The sequence below is a fragment of the Populus euphratica genome, unplaced genomic scaffold (assembly GCF_000495115.2).
Source record: "Populus euphratica unplaced genomic scaffold, PopEup_1.0 scaffold31.1, whole genome shotgun sequence".
Lineage (NCBI taxonomy): Eukaryota > Viridiplantae > Streptophyta > Magnoliopsida > Malpighiales > Salicaceae > Populus > Populus euphratica.
Window position 1 is genome coordinate 3,188,263 of NW_011499850.1, and position 26,053 is coordinate 3,214,315.

Sequence of the window (26,053 nt, forward strand, 5' to 3'; positions counted from 1 at the left end):
ATGATATGAGGTGATAAAATTAAAAAAAAAAATAGTGGCCATAACTGTATACTTTTTTTTTATAATATATAAATATGTCTCGTTGACTTTAATTTAAAATACAAGAGACGATTAGTTTTACTGTGTTGTCCTATTTTATAGTGTTAAAGACAGCATATCTATTTTCTCATGATTCGGATCAAATTGCTTCACAAGACGACTTTTGGCCCCCAAACAAGTCTCCATTCAAATTGCTTTTTATATTCTTTTTAGTAATATTTTTGATGAGTTTTGGCAAATCAAGGTAACGGAGATAACGTGATTTGCTTCTTGACAAGACAAATAAAAGAAAAGACATGCACCCACCGCACGGCCAACGAGTCTAAAAAGATAAATCAAATCTCTCTATCCTGACAAAGCAAAATACTTTAGGCTATTTTTTTATATTTTTTTAAATATTAGTGAAATAATAAATTCAAAAAAATAATTATGAATAACACAGCAAATACTTATCATGATTGAGAAACATTATTTTTTAGCTTATTGCTATTTAGAATAGCTACCTTCAATAATAAATATTAAATACACATAAAAGAAAAGAAATGAGAGAAAAAAAGAAAAGAAATGAGAGACATATCAAAATTTTAATTATATCACCTTTAATATTATAAAAAAAATTTAATTTGAAAATTTCAAGAATACTAAAATAAATCATAAATAATAATTTGAGTGGAACACTAAAAACAAACGAGAGATGCTATTCACTCGTGTTCATGTCGTTGTTAATAATAAAAACAAACGAGAGATGCTATTCACTCATGTCGTTGTTAATAATTTTTTTGTAATTAGATTTTTTTTATTGAAATTTTTTAATAATATATATATGGTATTATAATAAGAGCTTTAATGTATTTCTCTAACTTATTTATTTATTTTTATTTGCTATCTTTTTTACCGTTTAGTTACTATTTTTATTGGATATCGCTTTCTAAGTAACGAAAAACTATAAAGGTGATGTTTTTTAAACTCAACATGTAAACAATATGCTATTTTATTAGAAAATTTTCAACGGTATTATTCCGCTACTATTTTTAATTAACTGTGATTATTTCTTTTAAAAAATCAATACTTTCTTCAACATTTCAACTTATTTAACCAGATGGAGAGTTAGAAGACAATGGAACTGGGAAAAACAATACACCGTTAACACGTGAATAATGAAATAAGAATAATTAGTTAATTGTTTAAAAAATTATTTGTCTTTATTTATATAATAACTGTTTGACTATTACTATAAATATGTGATTTATTTGTACTTTTAAAATTATTATATCATAAGAAACAATTATATATTTATCTTTTTAAAAAGAATTTAAATTTCGGACACTTTAAATTAATGTAAATATGAATTTTATTTAATTTTATTTATGTATATTTGATTTTGTCCCGCTTTATTGTTTATTGAAGAATAATATTTAATTTAGTGTTTATTTGAGAGTATAATAAATTTTTTTATTTAGAAATATATCTAAATAGTATTTTCTGTTAAAATTTATTTTTAATATCAAAACTTTAAAAAATTAATAATTTAAAACTAAATTTTCAAAAACATAAAATAAATTATTGGAAAAAAACTTCATTATTATAACAAAAATTAAAAGAGCTCAGTTGTTGGAAAACAACTCTATTAATTTTTAATATTAATTTTTTTATATAATTTTTAATAAGTGCAATCTTGTATTGTTTTTTGAATTATTATTTAATAAATTTTATATGTTGTGTTCTCTGCATTGTTTTTTTATATAATTATTATTTAATAAATTTTATGTAGATTGCCGTGTATTGATAAGAGAACCATTCAACTACTATTATTATAATAATTTATATTATTTGTGAATTTAGGGGCACATGTAGTATTTTTTATGACAGTATTTGACACTATATTCTGAAAGTGTTTTTTAAAAAAATTATTTTTTTATTTTTTACTTTAATTAATATATTTTTTATTTTTTAAAATTATTTTAATGTATTGATATAAAAAATAATTTTTTAAAAATAAAAAAAATATTTATATATATATATGTTTTAAAATAAAAAACATTTTAAAATATAATTATTATCACTAACCTAACACCCTAATAATGGCAGCGACGACTGATCTTTCGCAATGGTGAGTGTCTTTTAAGAGGGTAGACATGTCCTGTACGCCTCTCCTGGCTCTACCAGCACGTGACACCCGATTCCAGGGAATCAATGGCAACCGTCCATATTTTCCACGTGGCTAACAAAAAAAACTATGTCTTTCCAAACATCAAAATGACATTTTTATCCACCTGTTATCTTGTTCTCTTATAAGACCCAGCAAATGGAATCAATTCAAAGCAAGACTCCATAAAAAAATGAAACGTGACGAAGATACGGACGTGGTAGAGACGGATAGCGAGTCAGGACTCGTCGCCGACTGGGCCGAGTTAACTTACGAGTGCTTAATCAACATCCTCTCTCGACTCACCTTTGAGCACCGATGGCGCGGTCCCATGCTCGTTTGCACAGGTTGGCATATCGCCTGCAAGGATCCATCTCTCAACACACTATTCGATCTGGACACTCAATTCGACTCGGTCATTGAATCACCTCGGTGGTGGACCCCTGATTTCGAGAGAAAAATCGATTCAATGCTCCTTTCCGTCATCACTTTTAGTGACGGATCCCTGACCGAGATCCGCACCCAGCACTGCTCCGATCTCTCAGTCACTTTCGCCGCCGAAAGGTAAAAATCAAAAAGAAAATTCTTCTCAAAATACAATAACTTAGTCTTTATGAATTTTTTTTTTTATTCTAGGTGCTCAAATCTTCAAGTGCTTTCAATAAAAAGCTGCCGAAATGTGACTGATGCATCTATGGCTCAAATTGCTTACAAGTGCGCAAAGCTTAAAGAGCTTGATATAAGCTATTGCTTTGAAATATCAAACGAATCTTTGGTTATGATAGGTAGAAACTGCCCGAATCTTAGGGTTTTAAAGCGGAACCAAATGAATTGGTTAGATGCCTCCGAACACGTAGGGATTGTGCCCGATGATTATTTGAATACTTGCCCTCAAGATGGAGATGGGGAGGCTGGTGCAATTGGGAAATACATGCCCAATTTGGTGCACCTTGAGTTGAGATTTTCAAAAATGTCTGCAAAAGGATTGGTGTCGATTTGTGAAGGGTGTTTGAATCTTGAGTATTTGAATTTGTCTGGGTGTGCCAATTTGACGAGTCGGGATATTGTTAAGGCGACTTTGGGGTTGAAGAATTTGAAGGAGATTAAGAAACCGAATTTTTATATTCCGAGGTCGGTTTTCCACACTGAAAGATATGGACATTGGAGGTTGTATGATGAGCGGTTTCAGACGGATATTTTCCGCATTTGACCAGGTGAATTGAATTAATCTTTTGCTACATGAGAAAGCATGTAGCTAATTTGACGCATGTTCGATTGTGTTCCGTATTCGGAGGATGTTCAGTGGAATTGGTGTTTACATAGATACATGGCTCTATGCTGTGCTGTAAAAAGTTATTTGTGCCCATTTCTCTGTTATGTGTTTGTTCAAGCTTACTCTGTTTTCCATAGTTTGGAACCTGGGAATTGGAGTGAATCGTTATTCCTGAAAACCCTAATTGATTTGTGTAATCTCATTTTAGGAATACATGGGATGGCATCCTTCTATTGTGCTGGCTTATGAATTTTTTTTAGAGGTTTATGTAGCTAATCGCTGCTAGTGTGTTTTATGTGTTTGAAACCATGTGTAATGCTATTACAACTCTTGCCTTCCATGGTTGTGGTTCGTTCTTGCTGCATGTCTTGGAATGTTTTTGGCACCTGGCACTGCGTATACTGTGTCATCGTGTTTGTCTTTTCCATGGGTCGGCCATTGGTGAATGGTGATGGTAGCTACGTTTTAGAGTATTCCGGTGTTATTATACTCTTAAGAATTTAAGAAAAGAAGAGAACAATTTCAGGGAACAAGCTCTGTACTGTTTAACATGTCATTAACCTCACCAAAAGATCTGTTATAGTTGGGGAAGTTTTAAGTTCTTAGAGCTCGCCACCATCCATGAAATGCAGAAAGAAATAAAATTAGGAATTGTGATTTATTTATTAAATACTGTGCCGCTTTCGGATTTGTGCTTTGATTTGTAAGCCTCTAAATAGCAACAATCAATTAACATACATTAAAAGCAAGAGAAGGAATACGAAAAAGGGCAGAAATAGAATACAAGGTCAGATGTTTTGGTGGATTGAGACAAGTAAAGATGAAAGGTTAATTATTATGAAATTTGGGCTCATTTAAGTTGTCGAGCGTAAATAAAAAAATATTCCGCAGATTTTTCATCACTAATATATATAATAACAAGAATTCATATGTTGTATATAATGCTTTTATGCGAGGATTTTTCTGTGTTAAACATTGTTATGAATAATAAAACTGCCATTGATTTCCTTGGTAAATCCTACTTAATTCAGTGGTGGTTGCCTTTTGGGTATAATGAATGATTCTCTTAAATACTTACGTTATTTGATGTTATATATATATATATATATATTATTTTATTTTTTTTACTTTGTATTAAATATTTTATATAGGCATAAGGTAAAAATAATAATTAAATAAAGAACACAATATTTTAAATGGATGAAAGTTTCTGCACGCATGAGTCTTAAATTTGCAAGTTTATTTTCTTTAAAATAATAATGAAATCTGCCTCACTGAAAGGTTTAAAAAGCCTTAAACCTTAAATAGGTTAGAAAGATAGAAAACGAAAACAAAAGTTACAAATTACAAAGAAAATAAATATAAAATATGAAATAAATAAAAGATCTAAAAATAAAAATAATAAGGAAAAATATAAAAAATCTTTAGATTTTTTATATCTAAAGATTTGAAAGTCTACGTAGCAATGTATTAGCTATTATAGGAAAAACAACTTTCAAAAACTTCTATAAAATTTTGAGTATTTTCTAATATTTAAACAAAAAATTATAATATTTTTGAGTTGTTATTCCAGTAAGGTGTGATTAAATCTCTTCTTACATATTGACTTAACCCACTGATTCATAAATATATTTGTTGAGCTATTTATATAATTTTTTAGGTCAAATTTTTATTTAGTTGGGACAACTTAAAATCACCCTTTATCACCTTTTATCGCTATATAAATATTACTCAAATAATAAATACTTATAATATTATTGAAAACTTGATGAATAAGATATAAATAACTAATTTTTATTTATTTATTGAGTAACATATAATAATGAATATAGTAAAACTCAATTTATACATATCCTTTATATTTTTTAGTATTGTATCAATTACACTTCCTAGTATTGATAATTATATTTTATCAACATTCATAGAATTTTTTTTTGAAATATTCTAGCTAGAAGTTTGAATTTGCTAAATTACACTACTAAAAATTCATATTAAATTTGCAATGGCAATATTTTCTTCCATTTCTTATTGTTTGCTTTGGACGCATTCTACTGCATTTTTTCTAATCATTGCCAATAATTTTTATTTTTCAGATTTTTATTATTTGAACCAATTTACAAGCATATCTTTATCCTTTTTATGTTGTTCTTTAAAGGTCTTGGTTGTAATTTTATAAGAGTTATTTTAGTTATTTTTCTCTTAATTGCAATTTTTTTATTTATATTGATTATTTTTAATTGAATTTTATTTTTAACTTCATCCCTAATTGTTTGATTTTATTAGTTTTGTTATTAAATTTGATATTTATTCTTTTAATTACTATTCTTTTTGGTTTTCAATCATTATCTTGATTGATTTGTTTTTCTTCCATTCCTTCATTAAGCATTTCTTTTCATTGAACTTTGATATTATATTTGGTGTTAATTATTTTAATTTAAATTTTTTAATTAATTTGCTTTTTTTTTTAATTCCATCCTTAAATTTTCCCTTGACATTTAATTTCAGTTGGGTTTTATGCTAAACTTAGTCCTAATTCATGAAAATCCTTATTATTATTATTATTATTATTATTTTAAAAAATGAAAATATTCAAATTTTTTTCAAAGTCCTTTAAAAAAATTTATGATCTTCTCGTATGTTTTTTTTACCGATTTTGAATAATATTAGATTATATATTTATACTGTGAGATACAGATTCACTATTAGATAACTAGTTTTCTCCAAAACATTTATAAAAAAATAAAAAATTAAAAAAAGTGTTAAAAATTTAAATTAATTTCCTCTATCATTATATTTTTTTTAAAAAGCAAAAAAATATTTTATTTTCATACATACGACCAAATCTTAAAGGTTTTTTAAGCATGTTTTCATAAAAATTTTTTTTGCAAGTTTTTCATATTTTAAATATGTAAAAAAATAAAAATAGATATCATAACTAATTTATAATTACCTGTTAGGATTTGACTAAAATATCAAAAACCTTCACCAATCATTTTGTTCATTGTATATTAGAGTTTATATACATAATTTAATATTTGAGGGTGTAAAACTACATAGTAGAGTACATCCTCAGGTATTAAAGATACAAAGTATAAAAATAAATACAATGCTAAAATTTAAACTTTAAAACAATCAGGACTTCATTCGATAAGGTAATAAACTTCCTCAGGAAGGGAGATATATCCTGGACCTTATAAAAAGACCAATAAATAAAATCTTGACTTATATAAATAATTAAATAACAATGTAGCTTACCTTATATAAGATGCATTGAAGGATGTGTTTTTTCTTTTCACAACCAGCCCTTTAACCAAATTCTTACATACCATAAGTTTCTTAATAACCTTAATACTAGGTGACTTATGAACTTTAATTATAATTTTATGATTAAACTCAAAATCTTTTTTTTTATTCAACACCACCTTCAAAAAACTTACATTAAAGCGCGCTAATCCCAACATGGCCTTGCAACACATATATACAACAACCGAACACAATATCTCATATAACCTTTATCGTTCATTCTACAATAATTTAAGGATAAAATAGTTTTTGCCAAGATTGTTGCTACCATGTTAATCCTTTTCTTTTCCATTGCCACAAAGACACTAGCTACTTCTAAGCTGATTTGACCAAATATGGAAGGGATTAATACCAACCTAAAAATAACAAGTGCTAAAAAACTGATTTTATTCTCACTATCTTTTAGGCCCTCCATTTTTTTTTCTTGAACAAGTCTTCCTTAATCTTCCAATACCATCCTTCAAAACTTGTTTTGTTCATAACTTTGTCTATTTTTTCATTAACTTTCATGAGCTTTGCAATCTTTTGTGGAACTTTGTCAAGCTTCCAATAAAAATATAATGAATACACAGGTTAAGACAACTTGAGTAATTGTTGATATTCTTTAATAGTAGGTACCATATCAACTTCATCAAAAGAGAAACACTTATATGCAGGGTCTAAAAAATACAAGAGTGCTTTGATAGTTGTCTTTCGTAATGAAGCTATTCTTCCATAATTTTAAACAAAATCATGTTTTACTAAAACATTCAAACTTTTCCAGCATTACAATAATTTTTTTGCTCCATTACTCAATAAATGCACATGTTTCAACTCAGGCAACTCAATTATAGATTTTTCATTCAAACAATCCTTAATATTGATCATGTTGTCACTTGTTTCCTGAAATATTAGGATATCATACATATTAGGTTTGCTTGGTGAATTTACACAATTAGGATATCATACATATTAGGTTTGCTTAGTGAATTTACACGAGATAACTTAAAGGAAGGTTCCAGCCATTATATATAGGGTGAACAAGCTCATTTATTCTATGGTTTTCATTGCTTGATTAACAGCCTCAATATACTGAATTGAGGTCTACAAGATAAGAAAGCATAAGCTGAGATGATATCATGTTAGCGTTGTAGAAGATTATTATAGTTATCTCCTAATTAGTTGTGATTAAAACTCTACTTTGTTCTTTTATATATCATGTTTATCATTTACGATACTTATCTCCTATTCTTTTAGGATTTTATGCAAGCGTCTATAAAATGCCTTGTGTTTTGTATTCTTGGAACTGAAATAATACGAAAAAGAGAAATAAAGAACTCTATTCTTTATGGTATCAGAGCAGGTTTTAAATCCTTATAAACTCATTGAATCAAGCTATCCCTCAATAAGATAGCTACCAAATCAACCATCATATCATCCTCTTTTGTTACACATATTCAATCTAGAAATTTAGGTTTTAATGCTAGCATAATCCTCACTAAAACCAATAATGACACTTGGTCCTAAATCATTGAAATACACATTGCGGGTAATGAGAAACTCAATTATATTACTGGCAACTCACCTCAACCTGAAATAACAGAACCCTCATACTTTGTGGTATGCTGAAAATAAAAAAATTAAAGGCTGGTTACTCACATCAATGATATCAGAGATTATGAAGAGGTATCTTCGCTTGCGAACTGCTTATGAAATCTAGAGTGCTTTTGCTGAAGCGTTCTATGATGGATCAGATGAAACATAAATATTTGCTCTCAATCAACGTGCCTTATCTATTCATCAATCAGGTCGTTCTTTTCCTATATATTATGGTGAGCTAGTTGAGATATTTCAAGAACTTGATTATCATGACAAAGTTAAGATGAGAAACTCTAAAGATATCATTATCTATAAAGCATTAGTTGAAAAATTGAGAATACAAATCTTCTTAAATGGTCTTGACGCTGAATTTGAACAAGTACGAGGAGAAATCCTTCACATAGATCCAAGTTTGGATCTTGAGCGCACATATGCATATGTTCGTCGTGAAGTAAATCGTCAAATCCTTCTGACAAATGATGTGATTGCTTCTGATTCTGTAGCCATGTTAGCACATCGAAACACACCACTTATCTGACAAATTTACTTTGATTTAGTGGTGACATCTCATAGTTTTGATATTGGAAATAAACAGTTCAACTCATCTAGATCTTGTATTTATTGTGAAGACACTGTACATGCTAAAAGTCGATGTTATGACTTGATTGGATACCATGAATGGTGAGATTATTCCGAGGCTTCAACTACAACATCATTAGTCTCCATCGCTATAGTTGAAGTACCTTCACTTAATACTAATACTATTGCATTACACACCTCCTCCAACTCACCAGGTAAGTCTTTTGATAAACCTGCGCCTTTTGGATTTTATGTATGGATTATTAATTCTTGATTAACTGATCATATGTCCTTTGACACCATCTCATTTGTTTCTAAATTAAAACCATCTAAAAAATATGTTGTGTTTACAGCTAATGGAACATAAGCCATAATTAATGGTAAAGGTTTATTTATTTTTAAATAAACTCAATTTAGATTATGTTCTTATAGTTCCTTTCTTTAATTTTAATTTGATATCTGTCTCTCAAATTACAACTTCCTTACATTGTGTTGTAATTTTTTAGCTTGACCATTATGTTTTCAAGGACATCAAAACAAGAAGAACGATTGGTTGTTGTACTAAAAATAAGAAGTTATATTATCTTGATCTCACATCATCTAGCTTAAATGCTTTGGCTAAGTCATTATCAGTTACTAGTTTAACATTTACTTCTAATATTTGTTTGTGGCACAAACAATTTGGACATATTTTATTTTGATATTTAAAATATTTATTTCATAAGCTATTTTTAAACACATCTCTGCCAATACTTAAATGTGAAACCCGTGAATTGACAAAGAGCCACTGTGTTCCCTTTCCGTCAAGTTTGAATAAAAGTTTTATGCCATTTACACTTATACACTTTGATGTTTGGAGTCTTGTAAAAGTTCCAACTCTAAATGAAGCATATAAGTTTTTTTTTTTTTTTTGATGATTACACTCACATGACTTAAATGTGTTTGATGAAAACAAAACAGGATGTATGCTCATTCTTTAAACAATTTTATTCAATGGTTGCTACTTAGTATAAAACTTCAATTCAAGTCCTTCATATTAATAATGATGGAGAGTTTGTTAATCATAAGATGAGGTGATTTTTACATAGTCAGGGTATAATTAATTAAACTACATGCCCTTATTCCCCTCAACAGAATGGGGTTATAGAAAGAAAAAATAGACATCTTCTAGAAATGGTTCGAGCTACACTAATTAAAGCCAATATGCCCATTTATTATTAAGACGAATCACCTACTACTACTTCATGTATGATAAACTATATTCCATCTCACAACTTAGACTTCCATACACCTCTTGAAACATCAAATCAAAGCTTGTCCTCACCACTTATATGGAACCTGCCCTAAAAAATATTTGGTTACATTGTCTTTATACACATGCCAAACCATGCTCGCTATAAACTTCAACCATGTGCCTCTTATGAAGATAATAACAAAAAAAGACACATATAATAAATGTATAGGTGTTTCCATCTACCAACTCATAAAATGTATATTATTATGGATGTATAATTTCATGAACACCAAATGTACTTTCCTACAACAACAACTACAAATCAAGGAGGGAAGAGTAGTGACTTAAAGTTTTTTACCTTTCATAACGAGAACAAAATTCACACTTTGACTGAACTTGAACCAGCAAAACCTAAACTAGTAGGATCAGAACATACAAATACAACAATTGAGCTTCCACTGTGTAATCATCCTAATAGTTCAATCAAATGTATCACAATAATAATCATCATCTTCTCTTTATGCTTTTATTCCTCATGAGTCATCACCATCTAATGAATCTCAGGTAAATTTTTGAATCCTTCCTAATCGTACCACAAGGGTTGTCAAAGGCATGTGAATCATTTGCAAATCAATTATCTATTGTATAGGTTTCTAGTAACGTGCAGGAAGCTATAAAATATCCTAAATGGAAAAATATAATGAACGAAGTGATGAAATCTCTCCAAAGAAATGCAACATGAGAGGTGGTGGATTTACCTATTGGAAAGAAACTTGTGGGATGTCGATAGATTTTTTCAGTCAAATACAAAGCTGATGGTGATATTAAGAGGTTTAAAGCTTGACTTGTGGCTAAAGGATATAGTCAAACATATGGAATTAATTATGAAGAAACTTTTGCACTAGTGGCCAAAATAAATACAATACATATTCTCCTATTATTAGCTGCAAATTTTAATTAGTCACTACATCAATTTGATGTAAATAATGCATTCCTACACAGGACTCTCCAAGAAGAAGTATATATAGGGTTGCCTCAAGGATGTAAGTTACAAGTTGAAGGGAGCAAACAAGTTTGTAAACTGAACAAATCATTGTATTGTTTAAAGCAATCACCAAGAGCTTGGTTCAGCAGATTTACAAGCTTAATGAAGGCATTTAGTTATCAACAAAGTAGTTCTGATTATACTCTCTTCATAAAGCATAATGAAGAAATGCTCACAATATTAATTATATATGTTAATGATATGATTATAACAGGAAATGATGCTAAAAAGGAAGCCTTGCAGGCTTATCTTTTCCGTGAATTTGAAATGAAAGACCTCAAACTTTTAAAGTATTTTTTAGGAATTAAAGTCTTAAGATCCAAACATGGTATACTTTTATCGCAATGGAAATACATAATTGATTTGCTGAATAAAATTGGCATGTTAGCTTGTAAATTGAGTGATACACTTGCTGTTAAAAATGTAAAGTTGAGTACACTTTTGAATCAAATTCCTACAAATAAAGAATAATATCAAAGGCTAGTAGGAAGGTTGATGTATCTCTCCCACATTAGACCCGACTTGGCATATTCTCTTAGTGTTGTTAGCTAATATATGCACTCTTCAAGTGAAGAACATATAAAGATAGAAATACGTATCCTTTAATATTTGAAGTCTTCTTTAGGTAAAGGAATTGTGTTCACTAAGGGAGATACCTTAAACATTGAAGATTACACTAATATATATTGGGCTGGCTTAATTGATGATAGGCGTTCAATTGCAGGATACTTGATGTTTGTTGGTAGAAATTTAGTTACATGACGAAGCAAGAAACATGGAGTTGTCGCTAGATCTAGTATGAAAGCAGAGTACAGAGGTATAACTAAAGGTATATGTGAGCTGTTATGAATTTAAAATTTGTTATAGGAACTCAGGATTCCAACAACATCTTATATGAAATTATATTGTGATAACAAGGCCGCATGTAATATAGCTTACAATCTTGTTCAACATGATCGGACAAAGCATATGGAGATTGATAGATATTTTATTCAAGATAATTGAAGTTCCTCATAATCGATCTCAAGATCAGCTTGCTGACATTCTCATTAAGGCAGTATCAAGTAAAGTCTTTCACCGAGTGTTAGACAAGTTGGGCATGCAAAATATTTATGCACCAGCTAGAGGGAGAGTGTAGAAAATTGTTATAGTTATCTTCTAATTAGTTATGATTAGAACTTTGCTTTGTTCTATTATATACCATGTCTATCACTTATTATGCTTATCTCCTATTCTTTTAAGAGTCTATACAAGGGTCTATAAAATGTCTTATATTGGTGTAATTTTGGAACTGAAATAATAAAAAAAGAGAATAAAGAACTCTATTCTTCAAGCATAATATTCATGTCCAAATAAACTTTCAACAGAAGATGGTGGTTTCACATATGTTACCTATTTCAAAGATAATTGGGGGGCACTACTACTTCCTCTCCTAATCCTAGAGCTTTGGTCATATTATAATGCAAATGTTGTGTGGTGTGCAATTCTATATTTGATAAAAAACAATACATATGGATGTATGAGTTAATTAAGTAACAATACATATGAAATCAAAGAAACAAATAAACATCATAAAAAAAGTATATGATCATTGAAAAACAATAAACAAATTAAGCTTAGACCTATACATCCCTAATAGAGTCATCATTCTATCGCATTTCAATAGATATTGCAACGAGCTAGTTTAATGTGAAAAAGAGGAAAAAAATATGAAAAGAGAAGTCGCCATCTAATTTTATGATAATTAGAAACTCTAACAAGTTTTCAAAGATTTTAAGTAAGGGGTTGGTTATGTAATAAAAAAGATAACAATCATCATATTTATTCTACCTAAAACAAGTTATATTGTTGTTTATTTTCAAAAATAAAAATGTTTTAATGTTTGCCTAAACTGATATGTAGTTTGGGTATTATTCTTATCCACAAAAAAAAATCCAAAGATAAGCACTAACATTAGATATCATATCATGCTAGGTCAATAGGCTATACTAATCGGTCCTATAAATGTTAATTAATATCATAAGGATAAGTCTATTGTTAGATCATTCTACCTTGTGTTTTTTAAGGAGTGATATAAGGCTAAAAGCTGCATAGTTAATTTGACTATATAATATTTAAAAGATAAGATCTAATTTAAAATAAAATTTTATTTTTTTTAAAAAATATTTTTTCACAAAACAAGAATTGAGAAATGATGGGTTATCTCCCTTTTCAAATACGAAAAAAAATCCTATCGAACAATGTGTTTTTAATGATCTAACTACTTGTAATATCTATAAACCTAACTTGATGGTATCTTTTAATGGATGATGAAAAATAAAATAAACACATGTTAAGTTGATTAATAATGAAAGGAAAGCTCGATTAAATTTGAAAGGTAAAAGGCCGATAGTAGGTTTCGTCCTTTCTACGCTAGGAAATTTATTTTTTTAGTATGGCGCAACCCCCCCCCCCCCCCCAAAAAAAAAAAAAAAAAAAAAACCCAACACCTACATATACAAAATGTTTATTTCAAACATTCGTTAGCATACAATCTCAATTCACATATAAACTCAATTCAAACAATCTTGTCAAACAGAAGCAAATAAAAAATCTAACACATTAATAATGGAAAATGTACTATCATTCCATAACTTATAATAACACCCCTCCTCAATACAAATAAAATTCCATCATCATCATCAGCACCCATAAATTTTATTGGTATTGATACAAATCTAGAAAAGCTGAGCTTGGAACTTAAGAATTTATGAATTTATTGGTACAGGAAAAGTTCCCCTGATGGGGCATAGCCTCCCAATAAGAAAACAATTCATGAAAATTCTTGAGTCTTGAACCATCAGCCAGTTGAATAATACAAGCGAAGTTTGATCTGCTTGACGTGAATATCGTTTCATGCTTGCCAAGCTACATGAACTTCATCACGAACATTACAGGCAGCTTCGTTTATGGTACTCATAAAATAACTTTTGGAAGGATTCTAAGTGATCCGTCTCTAAGCAAATGGTCAACGACAAGGTTCCATCATTTGTTGGGCTTGGTAGAATGTATCCTTTTCCTTCAAACGCAAACGCAGGCCGCATATACACTGGCTTGCCCCATCCAAAATCAGCGTCGTAAAAGGGAAAACGCACCCAACTAACAATGTTGAGGTTTGGGCTCCTATAAGTTTCGGAGCTTCTCATGACAGTAGTCAAGTCATCTACTTTTTCCAAGTAGTCAACAGCTGATCTCAAATACTCGTCATCCATTCGTTTTATTGCTTTGTGAATTCTCTCCGCTATGTGAGCCAATCGCTCCGATGAGAGGTCACCAGAGAGAGCAATGGGTGTAGCTTGGAAGATTACATTTCCAAAATAGCCAGGTGGAATTGGAGGACGCAATCTATTCCTGCCATTGGTGGATATGTTTATCTTGGTTGCTTGATCATAAGACAAGCCTCGCGCTTTGCATGCACAACGCCATATATGTGCGGTAAGGATCACGTAAGTGCTGTACTCGGTCTTGCTTGCAGTATCATTCTTCGCCATAGCTTTCAAAGTGTTAAGTAAATCACGTGGGATCTTAAGGTTGGCTACAGAAATGTCTCTAGAACCTGACTGGCGAATGGGGTTTTGGAAAGGGGTGTTGATGGTAGGGAATGGATCATATTCGACATGATGGAAGGTAGGGTTGGGTGGGACTCTGCCACGAAGAATGGTTCGATCGATGAATGGTGGGGTTTTAACAGTGAGGCCACGGGCTATATCAGACCATGTGGTGATGAAATGAAGACATCCGGTCCCATCTGCCAGAGTATGATGCCATCCAACTCCGAGGCACACTCCACCGCATGTGAATCTGGTTACCTATCAGGGATGAAAATCATCAAAGTGAGCTACTTGCTGGTTATATATCTACATTTTTATTGATAAGCGAACAGCTTTTGAGTTCCAATTAAGAAAGAATTTTGGGATTTGAGATGGGGCAATTCCCAATTTAAGTTGCCCAAATTTTCGCTGGATCATATCGTCAGTTATCACTGCATGGAAAAGAAATTAAGCTTGCCAATATCTATATCACTTGTATATATAAACATAGTGACTGTTTTCACTGAGATTTTAACAAAATTTCAATTCTATCCTTAGAAAGTGCCATGAGTTTGACAGACACACTAGGCTTAGGTGTCATGGGTTTCAAAATATGCTAGATCCAAGTTGTTTGGTCGGTAACAAAATCCTTTGCATTTTTAGCAATTTTATTTTGCTACTAAATTTAATTTTCATCAATTTTTAGTTTCCAGTGGAGAAGAGGGTGGGGGGGAGAGAGAGAGAGAGGATGACTGGAATCCAACCTAAAAAAATATCATTTCTTCCATTTTGGCCATCAAAAAGTTAGATTTTTATTGTAAATGGTTCATATGATAAGAAAAATTTCAATTTAGTGTTTTTTTACTTTGAATGTACCTAACAAAATCAAATTGGAGATTTGAAAGAAATTGATTTTTGTGTTGATTTTGGGTTTTGACTGGTTTTCTTATGTTTCTGCAGGTTAGGGATTGATTTAGAAACTTAAGGTGATTTCTAGATATTTTGGGTTAGAAATGAGTTTCTAGAGGTTAAAAACCAGCTACCCGGATTTTCCGGTCCAGGTATAATGAGCGACACACAGTCAGATATATTTTTTTTGTTTAAATTCAGCTCACCCAAGTGCCTTAATCTAGTAGCACATCAAGTCTAATAACCTTAAATCTGTCGGATAAACACACCAGATCTAAAAACCTTGGTTCTTACCGTGAAACACGCCAGACAAAATGACAGGAAAAAAAGCTGCGACGGAGCGCAGACATGTGTGTGTGTGTAGAAAAGCAAGCAAAATAAAGAATAATTCTTCCACTAAATCTTTTATCAAGTGAAGTAATAGCCCTTTGAAAGGCATATCCACAGGAAAAACAAATGAATCATTCATAGAATATCAAGTCTAAAACTTTTTCTTATAAATTTAATCATATATTTAGTAAGAATCTCGAATAGAACACATCACACACACACACACACACAGTCAACATGAAACTCTTTTTACTATTCCAAATATAAATTACATTCTAATAGATCCAAATACTCATACCTGTAAAACGAGGAGCGGGTAAGAAAAGATGTCACTAGAGTCAACGGTAGGAATAAGCTGTCGAAGTTCGTCGCTGGGCTTGAAATCAGCAAAGTCACCCATAGCAGAATCTGTCTCAGCCTCAATGAATAAAACCCCTTCTCCATTACAATTTATCTCAATTCTTCCATTCGCATCCCTTGCCAATCTCCCAGCTACAGGGTAAAATGACACAAGAACTTTGCTCAGTGCCTCCTTGAGCCCTTTAACTTCAAAGAAATTGGAAGATCCATTTGGCTTGTATAAGAACAGCAAAGGGACATGATATTTTGCATGAAACAGGTCCAGGTTAGTGACCTCTAGCCGGTGGTTTGGTGTGTCCTGGTTCGGCAGCACCATGGATGATTCCTTTATGATAATCTGCATCTTGTAACTTTGGCTCGGTATTCAAGTTGAGAGAGAGAGAGAGAGAGATGAGGACCCAGGCACTAGCGATGATGTTCTGGCTAAAATTGGCACTAGCTGTGATGCACTGGCCTAATATTCATGATGCAATTATTCATTTTGTACTGCCGGTTCATGATTGAGGAGGAAGAGGGGTTTTTGGCTACGCGTAAGCGTTCGTGTTTCTTCAAAAACGTATGAAATGACCGTTTGGTTGTAAATGATTAAACAATCAAAATATATGGGTCCTGTCATTTATATGCGGCAGGATGTCGATGTTTTAAAAGCAATAAAATATTGTTTTTTTACGAGTTTCAACATGTGAAACACGTATCGTTAAGTGAAACTATTTATGTGATCAGTGTAATTCACTTTACACTACAATTTATTTTAGAATGTGTTAATTTTTTAACAAATTTTTTATTTAATTTTATTAGACAGTCATACAATTATAAAAATTATAAAATAAATTAAATTCATTAGTATTATGATATAAATAATATTTTTTTTAAACAATTAATATAGAGTAAATTAAATTCACTCGCACTGTAATATCAATTTTATACCTGATAATATTTTATCTGATTTTATTACACGTTCATAAAATTATAAAAATTATAATTCTTATCAGCTGAATTTAGTATATAATAAAATTATAAAAGCTTAATAGAATAATAAAAAATATTTTTATATTTTATATTATTTATTTTATTTTATGATGTAATAGGAGTAGTTAATTTTACAATATTTAAATTTAAAATCATCAATATTAATATATATTTTAAAATTATTTTATAACCTCAATTTCAAAAACATTTTTAACCAAACATATTAAACTATTTTTTCTTCAATCACAGTTTTAACTAAATACCTATTTTTTTAAATCAATCTCAACTAAAAGTACTTTTTATAAAATAATTTTTTTCAAATTACAACTACAACAGCTACCACAATGAACTATATTTTCATGTTAATGGAGATTGATATAATAAAATTATATTTTTACCTTTCATTTTAAAAAATATAAGTATCGGTGTGAGGCAGTTTTATTATTTCAAATGGTTTATTAATTATAAATATTATTTGAGGATATATTTATTTTTCAAAAAAAATTTATTTGAGGATATATTTATTTTTCAAAATTTTTTATGTACTTACCTCTAAAATTAAAATAAAATCTTCAACCGATGGTTTTTTTCTTATTAAAATACAATTAAAAGATTTTTTTACCTTTGAAAGAATACAAAAACTAAATCTAATGTTTTGAGAAATTTGTCCTCTCAGACATGTTTTTTGTTTTTGTAAGTTTTAGAGACAAGAGACACATTTTAATATTTTTATGTTGAACAATTTATTTTTTATTAAAAAAATATTAACATATATTTATTTCATATTAATGAGTAGATGTTATTTTTATTACCTGCACAAGAAGACATTACTTAATGGCCAAACTTGCTTTTTTATTATGTCTTTGAATGTATCATTATATTTTCTTCTCTTAGTATAACGTATGATAACAAATGATGAATGGTTTATTGTTTATTGTCATTTTTTTTCTCTTGTTTACTCGAAAAACCACATGATTGTCCTCTTTATTTTTATTTTTTTAATTTTAGTTCTTAATTTTTTATTTTTTATTTACATTGTTATCTCTTTAATAAAAGTTTTGTTTGTTTTCAATTTAATCTTTCAATTATAATATGTCATATACATTATTTTTTTTATTTTGATTCTTATTTTTTACTTGGCTCTTTTATTAAAATTTTATTTGTTTTCAATTTCATCATTCAATCAAAGTTTATATTCTTTTATTTTTTCTAATTTGACCCTTATTTTTTTATCTGTTTCTTTTTTTTATTAAAGTTATTTTTCTTTTCAATTTAACTATCCAATTGAACTTTTTTTGTTGTTCTTTAATTTATTTTTTTATTTCACTTTTAACCCTCTTTCTTTTAATATATATATGTGTGTGTGCGCGCGCGCGCGCGCACGTTTAGATCTTTTTGTGTAATTAATTTTTTTTTTCTGGTTTTATCATCTGATGTTTGATTTGTTAAAACTAGGCTCTGTGATTTTTTTATTTGTAGTGCTTCTAATCTAATGACTGTGATAATAATTTTAAAAAGTTGATGCAATTTGACATTTTTTTTCTTGTTTATTTTCTTTTATGATTTTATTGTTCCACATTAAAAAAAGAACAGTTTTATAATTATTTTTAATTTATTTTTTACTAATTTATCTTGGTCTCATAACTTAGATCATGAGTTTTGCAAGTCTTTTTTCTAATAGAGGTTTTTCTTTTTGGTTTGTATTTAATTTTTGAAGATATTATTTTGATTCATGTATGAAATTTTCTTGTTGAAGATATTATTTTGATTCATGTATGAATTTTTTTTTTATTTTATACAAATAAACTTTATATTTAAAAATAAAAAATATTTTTCAATAGTATTTCTAATAAATTTGATATCTTGCCCAATGTGTTTTTTCTTTTATTTTATTCAATTAATTTCATATGTATTTCTATTTTTATTATATTTTATTGATTAAAAAAAATAAATTTTGTAAATATAACCAAGTAAATATTTTATTTTGCAAGATTATATATATATATATATATATATATCTTAATATTTTTTTCAATTTTTTCCTTATGTTATTGTTAATGTTTATTTATTTATTTATTTACACAAATAATTATCAATGTATTTAATTAAATACTCACATATGTTTTTCAATAATACTTTAATTTTTTAATACAAAAACACACATAAAAAAAACTTACATATCTATTTTTTTAACACATAAAAAAAACTTACATATCTATTTAAAAAAAAAAAATTATGACATACAAAACACGAATTAGTTATTCTGCTATTGTGACCCATGAGTTAATGTATTGTAATTGTGTCATTACAGTGGTTCTTTTATTTATTTATTTATTTTTTCAACGACTTTAAAATTATAGTTTAGTCCCTTAATTATTGTGTCAAATTATTCTATTCCTTTATTATAAGAATTTCACTTTTTCTTCGATTCTTACACCACAATGTTAGGATAACGGTGCTTAGACGACTAGCAAGAGCAACGTCGATTGCCTAGTAGCGATTCAAATTAAATCAACAATTACCAATTGACAATTTAAAGTAACAGTTAACAGAAACAATTACTAATAATTAGAAATTGACAATCAAGAGTTATAGTTATCGGAAATTTTTTTAAAAACACAATAATAATCATATATTTAAAGTCAAACTAAGAGTTAATCTACTTATTTTTTGAATTACATCATCAAATTTGATGATTTATGTATTATTACATCATCGCAAGCAGGGCCTCATGTGAGCAAGAGATCGATGTTATCCATGGAAGATGCTAATATCTGTAATCCTCTAAATAAAGTTGGATGGTATAAAATAATGCTGAGAACATAGCACTAACGAGTAATGATTGAAGTTGGGGGATGAAATGAAGGAGATAATGTGCTCAGCTGCCCATCTAAAAGCAGAAAACCCTATCCACCACCACTAGGGAAGCAGTCAATGTGAAGACTTGGCCTTCCCTATACAAGATTTGTGTGGATATGAAAGATATGCCTGTCTTCGATGTAAGAGACACGGCCTCCCATAGAAGAAGAGACAGCTCCTTGGATTTTCCTTGAAACATTTATGATGAACAGAGATGGGAAAGAGAGTTTCACAAGCTAAGGAACATCAAGCAAAAGCAGAAAAGATGAACTCCAAAATTAAAAATAAAAAAAAACTAAATTTGGATTGTTTTTCATTTGTATCACTGCTAAGATTGTTTATTCAACACATCAGAAAATTCTCCACTAACGAGAAGTTGGTAGGCTGACTGATGTGTGGTACTGTCCGGCCTAAATTAATATTGTTGAGTATTGATTATTATCTTGAGAAGAAAAATAAAAATAAAAACATATTTGATTGGAAAAACTAAAAGGTTTTATAATAATTTTTTGAATCAGTAACAATTATTTTTTGCTAACTTGCATTGAGGTTTGGGTTTTATCTATGAAAAATTATTTTTTCCAGCATAATCTATTATTTTGTCTATCCATTGAATGTAAGGAACTGGATAATATTTTCTAGAATTATTTTTACAAAAACTTTTAACAGTTTTTTCAACTTAAAAGACAACTTAGAAAATAGGGTTTATAGAAGGTAATTGAAGTTGATAATGGAGGGGATTTTATAAGTTTTGTATTCCTAAATTTCTCTATAAAAAAAGACTGAAAAAGAGTATTTAGGGTTAATTTTTTTAATACTGTTTTGGACTATAATGACACAAGATTTTCAACTCCTCTTCTTCTCCACATTCTTTTCTTAATTATCTACAACTTCGACTCAGTTTTTACAGAGTTTAGTTTGTTAAATATGATTAAAAAATACATCTAAACCAGACAATATTATAATGGTGTGAAACTTATTAAAGAATGTTTTTTTTTTTTTCTGTTTTCTTTTTTTAACGATTTAAGATAAGAGAGACGGAAAGATGAGGACCCCGGGCACCAGCAATGATGAACTGGCCGAAAATTTGTGATGCTGCCATTCATTTTGTCCTGCCAGTGTGAATTGTGATGTGAGACTATTATGCTCCTTGCACGCGTGAATCATAACCAGTGTGGATTGTGATAGTACAATCCAAGTGGTCCTTCATTTCTTTCCCCTTTGGGTTCGTGGGTTCTAGAATTGCAGAAGAGATGGAATGGGCAATTTGTTTTTGGTGTGTATGCTTGGCTATAAAATTATTGGTAAATTTATTAATAATAAATTAGAAATTATTGATGATTATTCTTTCATTGGATGGTTTTGGTCCATGGTTCATGAGTTTATTGGTAAAATAATCACAAATAAAATATTAGTATAAATATCAATAAAAATTTTCATTAATAAAACTATTAAATTTAATATTAAACATAGCATGTACTTCGCACCACCATTTATGTTATTGTTTTACACTAACAAAATCTTTTACATGACTTGATGTTAAATTTGATATTGTTTGCTCGATAGATAACAAGATAAAGAAATTATATTCCTCTATCAATCTAATTTTAAATATAAATTTATTAAGAATCATGTATGTTATATGTTGACAAATCAAGATAATAGTGCATAACTATTGATTTTTTCAAATTAAGATTCCGGAGATACTTATATGTGAAATCTTGAAGTAGATGATGACATCATAATAGGAATATTTCATGGAGTGATTTTCAGGAAAATCTTTTCTACAATAAATAAAGTAAGTGGTTGGTATTCCTGGTAGTGTATATAGTCACTTAGAAGTTAGAACATATATTAAGATTAATAAAAAAAGGTATTATACAGAAGTAGTGATTTCTAAACACATAAAAATCAATAAAGTTGACCAAACACCTCTCCATGTTTTGCTTCAGCCTAATTATAAAAAAAGAAGAAGATAATTCATCATAAAAAAAATACACCATCACTAACCTTTTCAAGCTGTGTTAATCTATCTATGTTTTTTGGAATGACCAAAATATAAATGAGAGCCTAAGGGTTGATGTTTCTAAAAAGTAAAGAAAAACTTTATGAGAAATACGCAATAATCTTTTAGTACCATCACCCCAACATGTGACGATTCGATAACTTATTAACTATAGTAGCAATGTAGCATGGGTTTCCACCACTGAAGAAACAATGATGGATAACTGTAAGACATTAAAATAATGTTGGTGGCACTAGATATTGCCATTAGAGCTTAAAAGGATAGTACAATTCTAGTATTTATAAGAAAACAATAGTGCTAGTTTGACCACATTCATAAATGTTAACACATGACATAGTAAAGGGTGTTTCCAACATACATCTTTTACTAAATATATATAACATGCCCGAAACATACAACAATTTTGAAGTAGACAAACAATTATATAATGAAAAAATAAAAATTAGAATAAGCAGAGACCAAGTATAAGTAATGACAAAACATGTATATACTTGACAGATAATCCTACTCAAGAGTTAGTTAATTATCAATACCATTTATGTTTTAGCAAGATGATGAAGGGAGTGATTATACACATCTCTTCTAGTTATTTGGATAATACTAACCTTCATTTTAAGACAAAAAATATATTTTTTTCCTCTTCATGTAAAACTTCTTCTATGTATTTTTTTCTTTTTCACCTAATATGCATGTATGTATAATTAGTGTACTAGCAAGAAAAGAAGAGAAGAAAATAATTGTACATAAACCAATAAGGATGTTAAAAGATACCAATCCATTTATAATATTTATTTTATTTGACCCAATTCATCCTATCAAGTTAAATAACATGGATATTACAGATGATGCTGAGTCATAAAACTTAAAAAATGATATCACATGTTAAGTGGTGGGTCAGGATTTTTTAAACTAAGTCAACCTAGATATCTTATATAGCCGACCAATAGTGTAACCCTATATTTTAGAAAGTCTTTTGTATAAATACTATCTTTCTTGTTGCTCAACCTCTCATTGTTTCATCTCTTTCCTATCTCATTGATTACGGTAAACTAAAACCACCAATCCCTTCCTCTCATCCTTATAACCAAAAGCCCTAATTTGATTTTGATAAACCTTTACCATGCCCATATCAATTGAATCTTAAAAAAAAAAATCAAACTCCTAGCTATAAAGTCTAAAATTAAAATCAATCAATTCTTTACAGAAGACGAGACTTAAAAGTGTAGTAGGATTCATATGTCTCACCTTTGATATTATATCCTCAACTAACCAGTTTTAAATTCTTAACATTGAACATTGAGTAAGATTATGAGAGCTTATATCTTCCCTTAATTTCATAAATTAATTTGATCCTGTAAAACACAAGTTATGAGATGGAATTTTTATGATTTTCATGTTATTTTTAGTTTGAATGTTTCATCTTTAAGATATTTCTTATAAGATTTATATGATGATATTTATGTATTATTTTATCATAATTTTTTGTTATATTTTTTTTATATAGAAAAAGGGCCAGTGATAAGTCTCATATGGATGCGAGTGATATATCCTTTCAATTATCCTATAACTGAGCATATTGACTCTTTGTTAATGCAAGATTATGAGTTTGTTTTGGAAGTGATTTGTCATGGGATCTACCATTCATGTTAGGAAAAAAAACAAAGCTTTCACACAAAACATGCTCTTTCATTAGTTGGAGTTATATTGTCCGAACACTTTTTTTTTAATTCATTTTAATATTTTTTTTTTCTTTTTTGATAGCTTAATTTACAATAAAAACATCATTTTTATATGACTATCATGTTCAAATGTCATTCAAATAGTTGTTTGTGTGTTTTTAATGTTTAGAATACCACTTAGATGTGTTATAATAAATGGTTAAGAAGCTTATAGAAAGGCACTTAGAAGGATGATTATTTATGATGAGTGTTTTTTTAGGCACTTGATTTAAGATTTAAATATTTTTGTCGAGCCCAGCAACCTAGATTTTTTACCCTTCACGAATTACTATCACAGGGGGTTGTCTAAACCTTTTTTTTCCAAAGAGAAGAAAAGGTTCAAGAAAACCATTAGGAATAAGTATGTGTTTTACAAGTGAAACTTGGACTTCTTTCCAAAATATCAATTACAAGCATGTCATAGCTTATTAGGTAGATATTGACTGGAACTTTTATAAAAGGATTTTACAAATGCAGATGCTGGCCGCATATACACTGGCTTGCCCCGTCCAAAATCAGCATCGTAAAAGGGAAAACGCACCCAATTAACAATATGGAGGTTTGGGCTCCTATAAGTCTCGAAGCTTCTGATCATGACAGTAGTTAAGTCATCTACTTTTTCCAAGTAGTCAACAGCCGATCTCAAATACTCATCATCCATTCGTTTTATTGCTTTGTGAATTCTCTTGGCGGTTTGTGCTAATGGCTCTGATAAGAGGGCACCAAAGAGAGCAATTGGTGTAGCTAGGAAGATTAAATTTCCAAAATAGCCAGGTTGAAGTGGAGGACGAAATCTATCCCTGCCATTTGTGGGTATGCTTGCTTGACTTGGTTGCATGATCATTAGACAAGCCTCGCGCTTTGCATGCACGACGCCATATTTGTGCTGTAAGGATCACATAAGTGCTGTACTCGGTCTTGCTTGCAGTATCATTCTTTGCCTTAGCTTTCAAAGTGTTAAGTAAATCACTTGTGATCTTAAAAAAACAAAGCTTTCACACAAAACATGCTCTTTCATTAGTTGGAGTTATATTATCCGAACACTTTTTTTTAATTCATTTTAATATCTTTTTTTTTCTTTTTTGATAGCTTAATTTACAATAAGAACATCATTTTTATATGACTATCATGTTCAAATGTCATTCAAATATTGTTTGTGTGTTTTTAATGTTTAGAATACCACTTAGATGTGTTATAATAAATGGTTAAGAAGCTTATAGAAAGGCACTTAGAAAGATGATTATTTGTGATGAGTGTTTTTTTAGGCACTTGATTTAAGATTTAAATATTTTTGTCGAGCCCAGCAACCTAGATTTTTTACCCTTCACGAATTACTATCACAGGGGGTTGTCTAAACCTTTTTTTTCCAAAGAGAAGAAAAGGTTCAAGAAAACCATTAGGAATAAGTATGTGTTTTACAAGTGAAACTTGGACTTCTTTCCAAAATATCAATTACAAGCATGTCATAGCTTATTAGGTAGATATTGACTGGAACTTTTATAAAAGGATTTTACAAATGCAGATGCTGGCCGCATATACACTGGCTTGCCCCGTCCAAAATCAGCATCGTAAAAGGGAAAACGCACCCAATTAACAATATGGAGGTTTGGGCTCCTATAAGTCTCGAAGCTTCTGATCATGACAGTAGTTAAGTCATCTACTTTTTCCAAGTAGTCAACAGCCGATCTCAAATACTCATCATCCATTCGTTTTATTGCTTTGTGAATTCTCTTGGCGGTTTGTGCTAATGGCTCTGATAAGAGGGCACCAAAGAGAGCAATTGGTGTAGCTAGGAAGATTAAATTTCCAAAATAGCCAGGTTGAAGTGGAGGACGAAATCTATCCCTGCCATTTGTGGGTATGCTTGCTTGACTTGGTTGCATGATCATTAGACAAGCCTCGCGCTTTGCATGCACGACGCCATATTTGTGCTGTAAGGATCACATAAGTGCTGTACTCGGTCTTGCTTGCAGTATCATTCTTTGCCTTAGCTTTCAAAGCATAGTTTTAAAACCCGACCCGGCCCGGCGGGTTGACCCGGGACCCGGCCGATCCAGGGCTGGAATCGGGCCGGGTTAATGAAAAAATAAGGTAAGCCATGACCCAGCGTGCCCCG

The 26,053-nt window shown here is 29.8% G+C and overlaps 2 protein-coding genes and 1 pseudogene across 3 annotated transcripts; 1 reads left to right on the forward strand and 2 right to left on the reverse strand.

Moving 5' to 3' along the window:
• Window positions 1-2,341: 2,341 nt before the first annotated feature.
• Window positions 2,342-3,855, forward strand: LOC105121197 (F-box protein SKIP1). Its single transcript, XM_011019748.1, has 2 exons — window positions 2,342-2,749; window positions 2,822-3,855. The coding sequence occupies exons 1-2, from the start codon at window positions 2,379-2,381 to the stop codon at window positions 3,393-3,395; spliced, it is 945 nt and encodes a 314-aa protein (XP_011018050.1). The 5' UTR covers window positions 2,342-2,378; the 3' UTR covers window positions 3,396-3,855.
• Window positions 3,856-13,851: 9,996 nt separating this feature from the next.
• Window positions 13,852-16,921, reverse strand: LOC105121198 (shikimate O-hydroxycinnamoyltransferase-like). 2 transcript variants are annotated; one of them, XM_011019749.1, is made up of 3 exons: window positions 16,304-16,921; window positions 14,115-15,045; window positions 13,852-14,052 (listed from the first exon to the last, which is right to left on the reverse strand). In XM_011019749.1, the coding sequence occupies exons 1-2, from the start codon at window positions 16,706-16,708 to the stop codon at window positions 14,128-14,130; spliced, it is 1,323 nt and encodes a 440-aa protein (XP_011018051.1). In that variant the 5' UTR covers window positions 16,709-16,921; the 3' UTR covers window positions 13,852-14,052; window positions 14,115-14,127. The 2 variants fall into 2 exon arrangements, with proteins under 2 accessions (XP_011018051.1, XP_011018052.1); XM_011019750.1 differs by having other exon boundaries at window positions 13,852-14,049; window positions 14,114-15,045.
• A 7,434-nt stretch (window positions 16,922-24,355) lies between these two features.
• Window positions 24,356-26,053, reverse strand: part of LOC105121324 (shikimate O-hydroxycinnamoyltransferase-like) — a 2,460-nt pseudogene continuing 762 nt past the window's right edge.